Genomic DNA, 12579 nt, shown 5'->3' on the forward strand with positions numbered 1-12579 from the left:
TTATGCTCTATCCAATTTAAGGTTGAATAATTAATGTCATGATTTTAACACTGAAAAGTAAAAAAAATTAACAACCATTATATTTAAAATAAAAAAGTATATATATATTAAAAAAATTTTAACGTTATACTAGATTCGAAATAAAATATAAAAATTAATTAACTTTTTAAATCTATTAAATTTTAGAAATTTGGTAATTAACTTTTAAAATAAGGTGAATTATCAAAACACCTCGACAATAAGGTTTAATATGTTTTTATCAAAATGCCCACCATAAACTCTTCATAACAATAAGATGAATTGTTATTATTATTATTATTATTATTTATCAAAACTATTCATATCTGGCCAATTGCATATCAGCTTGTAATAAAATATAAGGCCCACAACTATTTTTACATAAACTGAGACCAACTAAGCAAAATCTATATGATTGTGTTTGTTACTTTGTTATATGGGCTGATACAATTGGCAACCATAATCGAGCAGTGAACAAAAAAGAGAGAGAACGGAAACTTAAATCCTCAAAACCAACAAGAACCTGAAATTGAGGAAAGATAGAACAAACCTTTAGCACATGATGAAGTGGATCTTGCACGAATTAATCACTATCTGCTTAAATAGGAATCAGAAACTAGTACAACTACACGCTATATATATATATATATATATGCGTCTCGAATGCATATTAACTTGAGTTATTAGTACAACTAGATTCATTTTTGCCTAGTGAACATACTTTGTTCATGTGGACTTGCAATGTTTTCATTGCAGAGATCCCAAAAGTACAAGCCAGTGCTCCTCGTTGCTTCTTCTGGAGTAAACACCTTCCACAAACCACACCAAGCTTTGCTTGCCAGGATAAGCCAGATGTACTCTTTGATCTCATGTGATCGGAAGATTGATCTGACAAAGTTGCTTCAGTTCAGCTTTTTTTTCCTGAACAGTGGATTCCTGTCGATTAGGAAAGGAAGCAACTTAAACAAGTCAATTTTCAATCAAGATATTTTCAGGTCAAATTTGATTAAGATGTTTGGTTGAAAGTTTTTGATTTAGCCATTAACATGCTCATTTGGCTAAGCAAGATGGAGTTGAGTGACAAACAATAACAGAGGGTGATCGTGCCTGGGTCTGTTGACTCATGACTTCTGTATGAAGGTGAGAGCAGCGGCAAAGGAAGAAGCCTTTTACTCCTGTCCTTGCTGCTCTGCTAGTGTGATCTTGATGGATGCAAAACTGAAGCTGTCTAGGTCGATATGGGTCAGGAATGGGACCGGTAACACTGGACATACAAGGCAAGTTACAGGCAGGGCATGCTTAACATGTTTCGTTCATTCGTGCCAACCTGGTTTTGGTTTCAGCTCACAAGAGAGTGCTAAGTTTACTTGTGCCAATGCATACCTACTGAATGCTAATATATATAAGGTTTCTTGGATCAGTTAGGTGTAAACGATCTAAGTTAGATGGCCTGAGCATGTTCAAAGTTGACAATAATTATATAACTAGAAAAAATAGAATCAAATTAATAAAAAATGATTTAATTAATTTGAATGCAAGTGATAAATTTTTTCTTAGTCCTACTAACTGTTTAATAAAAATGATCTTATGGAAGCATAAACTATATGTAGCTGATCCTAAATAGTTGGAACAAATATGACGATAATAATGTCATGAACCTTTGATCTGACATCATAGATAAAGTAACATGAATAATTTTGGACAGGCATAGGAATAATAAGTCTGACTGTCACATGTGAAAGTAGAAATAAAGAATTTACTGAGTTGCAGAGAAGCTCATAAAAGGTTGTGCACTGCATATTTCACAAAAAAAAACCACATATCTAAGTGATACAGCCAAAAGACAAGTAAGACATATTGGTTAAGTGTTAACCAGTGGATAGGACCAGAATGTTGATCAATTCATCGAGGAAAATAAATTCAGTAGCATGAGTGTGTGTTTCAATGTAACTACTAAAATGGTTCTAGAGAGGGCAAATTTATGTAATAGTTAGTTAAGAGTACCAAGATATTTCTTCTATCCATCCAAAAGCAATTCCAAAAAGAGGTCCATGCAGCATTAAGTTATTAGGACACTATGGTATTCTCTTTGAATTCTCTCTCTCTCTCTTTGTATATTGATACTTGATTCTTGACTTATTCTAGCAAAGCACCAACAGTACAGCACTCGAACAGTTCAGAGTAGAAAAGTTACCATAATTCGGTCCATCAGGAGAACCAACAGCTACATGTTCAAAGTAATCTTTGCCAGCATCTGCAGTTGGATAAAATATCAGAATTGTTAGGCAGAAATTTGGGTTCAAAATCCTTGTAATCATGAAAAAAGTTTTTCATGTCATATTGGTACCGTGCTTCATTGTTAGAGATGGGTCCTTATCTTCAATGTACCCAATAATTTTTGCTGGATTCCCCACGGCCATGCTTCAGATAGTGAAAATAAAAGGGTACGAGTTTTAGAATTACATTGAGCTTACAACTAGGATTCAAAAATAATTGATACACAAATAGTTGATCATATATCATGGCCCTAAAAATTATTTGAACATAATGTTCACTAGAAGAATGCTACATACTGAAAATAAAGTTTGTCTTCATTTTTTTTTTTTTTTTTTGATAGGCTAAGTACTATCTATGCGCTTAAAATTTTCAAAGACTAACAAATACAGATTGCTACAGCACAACACAACTGCTAACCCTCACCTACAAAGACATCTTTGATATACTTGTTCTAGATGATTTATCACTGCCAAACAGCAATTTTACAATCACTACATTCATCTTTAACAACAAACGGACATCATTCTGTTGAAAAGCATCAGTCTCTCCACCCAACTAACTGGATTATATTTGAAACCATAGGGTCCGATCAGGGTGGTTCTAAAACACCTACAATTTAGCAATCAATTCCAAACACAGTATGGTACAACTGTCAAGGCAAATGACAGTGTAACAATTACATAAAAATTCTATAAAATAATAAGCATAACACCAAAAATGTAGGCTATAGACTTGTAGATAGTAGTAATATATCAGGATTTGCCTCCCAAAACAGTGGCTGCTATATTCTTCAAACTCAGTCAGAGAGGTAAAAAAAAGCACCTTAATATGACACCAAGACTCAACCCTTATAGCAATCTATTGCACAAGACACAGTATATGAGAACTTGGCAACCTAATTTAACAAACACATTGTAAAAAACAACAGTCAACGATAGTATACTTAGTTTCTTAGGAAGATATTGTTGGGGAAATAATGCTCCCAAGTGGTGAGGTTCAACTAGATTATTTTGATGTGTTTGGTGAAGAAATTTAGATTTACCTTTGTCTCCGATGTCTGCATTAAGTGTTCTAGGATTTACCATAATACACATGGAGGTCTGATGCAAGGTGGACTCTAGGGTGGTCTAGAATGAAGTGAATTCAAAGTGAAAAGAATAACATAGTATAGAGCAAGTTTGGGGAGTTTGGTGCATCCAATTGATTGGAGGACTAACAAGGTGGACTCTAGGGCAAGGAGCATCGACAATGTTGAAATTTAAGAGGCATGAAAACATGAGACAACGTGAGTGAAATGTGAAATTGGGAGTTTGTGCTTTTGGTCAACATCCTTGGAATGACATTTAGCTAGGTGGGGTATGGCTACCTAGCGACTTGGTTTGAATCTTTGACTGGAGAAATGTTGGCCCCAAGTCATAGTCCATGACTTAGCTCGGCCCCCTAGCACTTTTCAATGCTTATGACAAAGTAATCTGAGTGAAGGAGAATCATCGACAAGATACAGCCGATTGGCATGCTAATTCAATCAATTGGAGCACATCAGTTGTTGACCAGAGAGTCAACTGAGCGTTCAGTGAACAAAAGCTTCCTATTCAAGCTTCTAGTTGATGGGAAGCCTTTTAGTTGACAGGCTATATAGTTGTGATTGTTCAACAACTGTTGGTGTCTAATTAGTTAACCGGAGGTGAACAAAATGTATATGTTGGAGCCTTGCTTAGAATATCTTAGAAGTTTTGATTTTGTAAGGTCCTACGAAAACATTCATGAAACTCCTTTGAACAAGTACCTACTATATGCACAAAGATCCCCAAGACCTTAGACAAGTTTGAAGGTTTAGGCAGTAATCTCTCTTAGCTTTACATATACATTGTATTTGAGAGGAGTGATTTATTATATCCATCCCATGGTTGGAATTGTAAAAGAGTTAACCCAAATGAAGAGTGATTATAGTGAAACATTTTGTGGGTGACTCACCAGACCAATCATAGGTTGGGATTAAGAGTGGGGTCTTAGAATAATGTTGAATCTACTTGTTAGCGAGTGATTTTTTATATATTTTATTTTCATTGCACATTAACACTCTTTACGCATGCACACACCATCTAGAAACTATCAATTTTATTGACTTTATTGTGAGAATTGGGCATTAGAATTCTATCTATTCGACGGCTCCCCCTCTAGCCAATGTGTCAGATTCATTTAGTTCAATCCTATAGACATAACTAAGTATGAACATTCATTTCAGCTTTCGTATACAATTATAAAGGAAACAAAATCATATAAGCACACATATTGTGTTATGTTGAACTATATTGCAGTACAAGCTCTCCTTATGCATGAAAATAATCACAATTTACTTAAATTGCTTAAAAAGATAATGATGATACTCTCAACAAGGAAAAGGAAAACAATATATATAGTTTAACATTAAAAATGATATCTATAGTTTAACATTTTTTAATCAAATCACAAAGATGGACTAACCAACCTGTGTGGAGGTACGTTCTTCAAGACAAGGGAACCAGCAGCGATCATAGCACCTTCACCAACCACAATATTACCAAGAATTGTTGCACTAGCTCCAATTAGAGCACCTTGACTGATTTTGGGATGACGATCCCCAACTTCTTTACCAGTTCCTCCTAATGTAACTCCCTGTAGAAAACAAGAAACAATAAAATTTACCATCCTTCAATACACATAGGTTTGTCTTCTGGGAAGAAGAAAAAAAGGAGTTGCACATGCTACTTGAAAAGCAAGAACAGAATATTAATTGATAACAAATATTCGAATAAAACAGATATTTAAAGAACACACACTTCAGCTTACTTTAAGAACTCTACCATTTACAAGATCAACAAGAAATAATAAATTATGTCCCAAACACACAATTCAGCTTACTTTAAGGACTCTGCCAGTTACTAAATGCATTGAGAATAGCCAATGGTCACCCTATACAACATCAACTGTTATTGTAATACTGGTGTCCAAATGGATATATTCATCCACCTTTGCCAAGAAAAGTTTCATGCCATTAACAAGTATTTGCAAAGTCTCTCTCATCCACCTAAATTGTATTTGCATATTTGAGCCGTATGGGAGGAAGAAAGCACCTTGATAAACACATCCTAACCTGTGATTGACAGGACAAGTGCAATTTCCAGTAATTCTTTTTTTCTTTTGCATGTCAGAGGACCTTTAGTAACCTAATTACCCTGAGGAATATCACTTTGATCCACAAGTTCACAATCAACTAATTATGTAATATCATCTCCAAGTTCTACTTTTCCTTGCCAAACCGCAATCTCATGGCATTTTAAACACCAAATACTTTTGCTCCTAATAAAACATAACTTGATGCCACTCAAAGACTTAAGTCTCCTAAACATTGAAGACAGAACCATGTCCAAGCCACTTAGGCACAAAAATATTTGAATAACTCTTGGCTCATTCAACCAATCAAAAGTAGTTCAGATAAGCCAGATCACTGTAATGCTTCCAATATGCAAAAAAAGTTAGTGTACCCACAGGATCAGAACTAGATGTTCAAGCCTGGATATTAGAAATAAAGAGCTTGACTAACAAGAAGAAATGTCTGACTATTAGCACAAGGAGTAGAATGAACAAAATAAGAAAGACTTTCCACTTCTGTCACCAAAGACAATTTTGAGTTGCAAAGAATATCTTCCCTAAGTTTGTCGCCTAAATCAGCTTTTGCATGATGATAAGACAATCCAAATATATGTCAGATTATCTAGAATGAACAATACAAGCACATACGAGAAGAAAATATAACGTTCAGATTTATATCTAAAGTGGATGGTCCATGTATGTGTGTGTGTGTGTGTGTATGGATTGGTATTTGCTAATGGAAAAGCAGAGTTGAATGCTTGCCTGCATCAGAGAAACCCAGTTTCCAACAACTGCAGTTTCCCCAATAACTAAACCTGTTCCATGATCCAATAGTATTCCCTCACCAATCCTTGCAGCTGAAAACAAGGAAACACAGATTAATGAGGGTTAGAATGTTAACAAAAAACAGGAAATGAACTTCAACTCTAAGGCCAATTCTTTGTATGTAGATGAAGTAAAAAGAAGTGATAGCGACAGTTGAATGTTATACAGCCTATGCCAATTAGTGCCAGATACAGATCATCAAACATGCTGACAGAATAACGACATTAGCATTTTATATGATATTAGGTTCCACCATAGAACTTAACAAGAACATGAAAAAAAACTGTCTTCTGACATTAACCAATGTCTAACAATAACCTTAATGTAAGCCTCTATTTATTTTATAAGTTCATTCAAATTACACGGTTATTACATTACAAAGTCCAATTACCTAATTTTTAGATTGATTAGTCATTGTGTAACCTATAAATAGATGGGCCATATTTCTATTTGTCGAGAGAATAAGATATCCAAGTTCTCTACTACGACCTCAGCATTAGTAAACCAGGAGCACACTTACACGTAATGGTACTAATGCATACAAACAACAGAGAATATTTAATCACTAAGCTATGTTTCACTTTGATAACAAATGGTTCTAGTGTAAACAACAGTACCAAAAAAATGCTTCTGTGGTATAACCTTAAAATTAACAAGTACCTGGATGTATATCCACAGCAAAAACCTAAGGAAAGATCACAATACAAGAAAATAAACTTAGAAAGGTAAACTATATTTTTTGGCTATCATTAATGCACACAAGAGGTCATAGCTAATAGAATCACATAAACTCACCTCACTAATTCGACTTTGTAATGCCAAGGCCAAAATTTTACGCCCTTGATTCCATAGAGCATGTGCTATTCGATATGATTGCAAAGAATGGTAACCCTGAAAAAGAAACACCCGATACCAAACTAACATAACCATAAAAAGCTGATGAAAATTATGATTAATTAAATCAACAACCTTAAATATTTCTATGTTTGCCTATCCACTCCAAACAAATGCAAAAACATCATGGCAAAGTCACACTTAAGGTAGCTATGTTTCTTATATTTTCAGCTAATAACTATAATAAAATTGCACCTTAAGGTACAATATTGCCCAACTGTATGATGCACAAGCAGGATCTCTGTCCTTGAATGCCTGCATGAAAACATAGTGCCACTTACTAACTAACGGTGAAACAATTCCAAGGCAACCCGCAAAAATGACAAACTCAGTCACCTCAGCATCTAGGCGAATTGAACGTTGAATACCTCGATCATTCTTCATAACATCATAAAAGATATCCATTAATTGTGTAGCCAAAAGTGTTGCATTCTGAAGTCTATTTGAGAGAACAAACCCCAATGCACGCTCTAAACAATCATGAGATAAGACGCTAGCGTATAAGAAGCTGCTCAAAATTTGCTCCTTATCCGCCTGCAAAAAATTTAAGAGTACAGCAACTAATAAGAAAACACTCACGTTATGCGTACAAATAGGTATACATAGAGGTACAAATAGGTTTACATAGACGCACACAAAAATACAGTGAGGTATCAACCAGAAGCTAGAGGAATCATAAAAAAATTACTAGAGGAATGAACAGAGCATGGAAACACAAATTTACCAAACTTCGCCACCCCAAAAACCAATTCTTTCAAGAATCCTCCAACAAAGAAAAAACGAGTGACACTAAACTACTGTTAACTTCGAATCGCTGCTTTCTAGTTCAGAACACGAGTAGGGGAAGAATTGGACTACAACCTCGAATCGGGCATCGGATCTAATAGAGTCCCAGATGGGGTCGCCAGCGACATCGAGAATCGTCCGGGAGATAGAATTCGCCTTGGACCTTCCCACTGCGTACATGGGGAAGATAGTCTCCCGGTGGCATCCTCCCAGCGAAACCCTACCATTTGCCTTCGCCTCCTCCCCGCCCTCGTCCACCTTCTGGATGACGACGCATCGGCAAGCCATTCAAAAACAGAAGCGAGCACCGAATGGAACCACCGAGAACAGAAGCAGATCGAGAGGAGGAGGGCACGAAGAGAGGAGTTGCGCAGCCCGGCGCAATTTATAGCGGGAGGGCGGCCGTCTGCGGGGAAATGAAAACGCACCAAAGCAAGGATGCGAATTGGCCCGGTTCACCGATTTTATCAGATTCACACACGGCGAGCCCCGCCTGGACCGGATCGGAAAATGATTGACCACGAGCACAGGAGCCTGATAAGGTAAGGTCTCTGTCTCTCTCTCTCTCCTTCGTATTCCTACCTTTCCTGCAAGTAAACGCAGCCCGCACAGCGCACAGGAAAACAAGCGAGTGGTGGGAGAATAATGGAGCGATGAATTAATATTTTTCATCATTAAATATTAATAAGTGTGCGAGAATTAATATATCGAAGAATTAAATTTCTAAACCATACATTAAAAATATTTTATAAATAATAGACGATTGCCTATTAGGACCCCAAGCCGATTCCGGGCAAGAAATTGAGTGATTTCGTGGTCGTTTTCTTCTCTAAAGTAATAGGGGGACGAGTCAAACAGACTGGTTGGTGGTCCACGTGAAGTGACCCGGTCCAATTATTAGATCGAGAATCTTCGCTGCGGGTCCCGGCGGCTCAAGGGAGGGCGACAAAGGCGGAGGAGGGTAGACAACAAAATGATTGTGCGGAGAGAAAGGAAGGGAAAGGAAAGAAAGGAAAGGGGTGGTGGTCATCGCGGTGGCGGTGTCCCGCACGCTTTGGCTAATAGTATAATTTGTTTGGCTGTATCTTCTATGCGGTTCTAGTGGACGAGAAAAAAGAAGAAACGGCGGTGGAAAAGAACACAAAAAACCGTAGCGGTGGTAGACATACTTTTTTCGGGTTCTTACTTTGGTCAAAAGTGAAAAAACCGAAAAAGTGAAAAGGTCTTTTTTTTCATGAAAAAGACGTTTCAAATTGATATTATATATATATATATATATATATATATATATATATATATATATTCAATTATTCAATCCTATATATAGTTATTTAATTATCTTTTATATTATTAGTATTATTATTTTTCATATAAATTTTAAATTGATCGATGTGTTATAATTATTATGATTTTATAATTATTACATATATTATAATAGTTACAAAATTATAATATCACTTAATATTCATGTTATATGAGTTATAATTTATTGTTGTTATAACATGTGTAGCGATTACGATTTCGTAGCTACTATAATATACTTGATCGATTGAGAAATTAGATGAGAGATTCAGAAAATAATAGTGTTGACTAGTATTGAAGAGCAATTAAGTAATTATATATATGATTGAACAATAAAATGAGATGTCTTTTTAATAAAAAAATTAAATATATATTTTTTTCATCCAATTTGATTAAAAAATGTCCTTTTAATGGCTTATCAAACGACATTATCATTATTCTACATTCAAATTATTACTATATGGAAGAACTGTCATGCATTTGATCTTGATATAGAAACATAACAGGAGGAAAAATAATTCACGCTGAAAGTAGTCAACTAGTCTTATATTCCATATGCTGTATACTTTGTTTCCTAATTGTGCTACAATTTTATAGTATATCTTTTTTTTATATTCTCCATTTTTTAAGCTAAGAGGTTAATAATTAATAATAAAAGAATTAATCTCTAAAGACTCTTTTCAATTTACAATTCACTTCAATTAGATTTAAATTGAATTAATATTTTAAATTTTAAATTCGAAATCGAAATAAACCAATCGAATATAATTAACTGATATTTAAAAATAAATTTCTGAATTATTTGATTTCTGATCGCATTTGGATTAATGGCGTGGGTGCATGATCTCGGTTACAACTCACACTGCTTGCTCAAAAGTTATGATTTTTCCTAGTGAGTGGAAGTTGTGGTGTGAATTTATTCGTCGGATATTGTGGATTGAAAAGATTTCTTATCCGATCGAATAGTTCCTATTAGAGAAGTGAGTTTCTTCTAAATATATATACGTACTTCTCAATCCGCTCTAAAAGTCTTGTATAATTTCTCAGAGATTTTTTCATCAAGGATCCATTCATAAGAAAATCACTGATTAGTATAACCTATATCTGAAAGGTGATGGATTAATTCGGTTTGATGGATATTTTACTCAACTCTAATTAACATTATTGAGAAAAAATAATTTAAAGGAAAACCTCTAAATTCACAGGAGGAGCTGGTGGCATTCGGCGTTCAGATCTCTATACGTCATTGTCTATAGCGCGCGCATGCAACTAGCAATAGCAACGGTATAAGGATGATAAACAAATGCGATGCGGTTGATCACAAATTTATATATCTCCTTTAAGTTAACAGTACTACGCGCAAAAGCATGCATTCCGTCCCTCTTAATTCCTCCAAATAGAAATTTGAAGCTCACATGCACTAGTGATATATTTCCTTTCTGTTAGAATATTCCTTGGATGCCTGTGGACCACCAATAATCTGGTCTCCACCAACTAGCCATGGATATGTAGATGAGAAGCACTTTTTTTTTTTTTTTCAGAAAAAGTAGATTTTAAAAAAATCGTCAATAGACTCATTGACTGTGCACTTTCAAAAAAATAGTCAATAGACTCATCGACTGCATCTGATCCAAGTCCTTGATCTTTAGAGAACAAATTAAATATACCTCTTTGATGTAGGAAACCAGTAACTCAGTCTCATCTAAAAATGCCAAGTCTGTGTACTTCTTTTATAACCGACGAGATGAGGAGGCGAAGCTTGCGAATATCGTAGACTCTGACATATTCATCTTCTCTGCCGATAGCAAATTGATCTGCGCTCCGTGGATCAATTACAATGCTATTTAGAGAAACAGACATTAATTGCTGCTTTGTTGCATATAAATAACTTATTCGCATTTTGTGTTCTCAAATCAATCTGTGTAGAATAGAAAGTTGTCATGCATATCAGCCAACAATCAAAACATGCAATATAATATAAAAAACGTGAAGATCTATATATATATAAACTGCAAATTTAAATACGCTTACGCACTGAACGAGCCCATCATGGGTACATCTGCAAAGTACATTTGGATTTCCAAGCTCGACTGCCAACTTAGTAACCTTGCCTGTATGTTCAGCTAGCAGAGTTGTAGTAACTTGTCCATCTTCTGAAATTAAGGCTTGTCTAACCTAACGACATACATAAAGATACTCACGTATATATATGTACGTACGTACGTGTTATATTAATAAGTTGTACGTGCATAAAGACCGCCAGACCTGTGGTCGGCCGCGCCACCAGCCTCGTGTTTGGCTGCAAAATCGGCTGTGCCACTAGACCCGCGGTTGGCTGCGTCACCAGCCCCGCGCTCAGCCGTGGGACCGACTGTGCCACTACCTCACCCGCGCAAACACGGGTGCACCAGCCCGACGACACCGTAGCCACGTCCAATAGAAAAAAAAATCAAAGTAACAAACTTACTCCGAGACGCCGGAGAGAAATCCCGTTGGAAAAATCCCACCGGAGGAGGATCGAAGAGATCGAAAAGAGATCGGATAGATTGAAGAGAGATCGCAGTGGAAACTTTAGGGTTCGGGAGAAGAGAGAAAGATTGGATGGGAATTTTTAAGGAAAGAATAGCGAACTCAAAATTCCACCATGTCTAATGCAAATACCGTAATTAACAATCCAATATAAATTCCGTCGTGGTTGGCTGCGTCACCAGCCCCGCGCTCAGCCGTTTCATTGCCACTTTCTCACCCGCGCGAACACGGGTGCACCAGCCCGACGACACCGTAGCCGCGTCCAATAGAAAAAAAAAATCAAAGTAACAAATTACTCCGAGACGCCGGAGAGAAATCCCGTTGGAAAAATCCCACCGGAGGAGGATCGAAGAGATCGAAAAGAGATCGGATAGATTGAAGAGAGATCGCAGTGGAAACTTTAGGGTTCGAGAGAAGAGAGAAAGATTGGAGTTTGGGAATTTTTAAGGAAAGAATAGCGACCGAACTCAAAATTCCACCATGTCTAATGCAAATACCGTAATTAACAATCCAATATAAAAATCAAAGTAACAAACTTACTCCGAGACGCCGGAGAGAAATCCCGTTGGAAAAATCCCACCGGAGGAGGATCGAAAGAGATCGAAAAGAGATCGGATAGATTGAAGAGAGATCGCAGTGGAAACTTTAGGGTTCGGGAGAAGAGAGAAAGATTGGAGTTTGGGAATTTTTAAGGAAAGAATAGCGAACTCAAAATTCCACCATGTCTAATGCAAATACCGTAATTAACAATCCAATATAAATTCCGTCGTGGTTGGCTGCGTCACCAGCCCCGCGCTCAGCCGTGGGACCGACTGT

General features: G+C 36.3%; 1 protein-coding gene across 2 annotated transcripts; it reads right to left on the reverse strand.

Moving 5' to 3' along the window:
* Positions 1-600: 600 nt before the first annotated feature.
* On the reverse strand, positions 601-8333 carry LOC141840004 (putative serine acetyltransferase 2). Of its 2 annotated transcripts, none has more exons than XM_074727878.1 (10): positions 8008-8333; positions 7483-7680; positions 7342-7401; positions 7048-7143; positions 6913-6937; positions 6190-6284; positions 4784-4950; positions 2366-2439; positions 2213-2272; positions 601-939 (listed from the first exon to the last, which is right to left on the reverse strand). In XM_074727878.1, exons 1-10 carry the CDS (start codon positions 8218-8220, stop codon positions 926-928), a joined length of 1002 nt encoding a protein of 333 aa, XP_074583979.1. In that variant the 5' UTR covers positions 8221-8333; the 3' UTR covers positions 601-925. The 2 variants fall into 2 exon arrangements, with proteins under 2 accessions (XP_074583979.1, XP_074583977.1); XM_074727876.1 differs by having other exon boundaries at positions 601-954.
* Positions 8334-12579: the final 4246 nt, after the last annotated feature.

This window comes from Curcuma longa, chromosome 11 (genome assembly GCF_044706935.1).
Source record: "Curcuma longa cultivar G26 ecotype Majalengka, Jawa Barat chromosome 11, ITB_CL_G26_1.1, whole genome shotgun sequence".
Lineage (NCBI taxonomy): Eukaryota > Viridiplantae > Streptophyta > Magnoliopsida > Zingiberales > Zingiberaceae > Curcuma > Curcuma longa.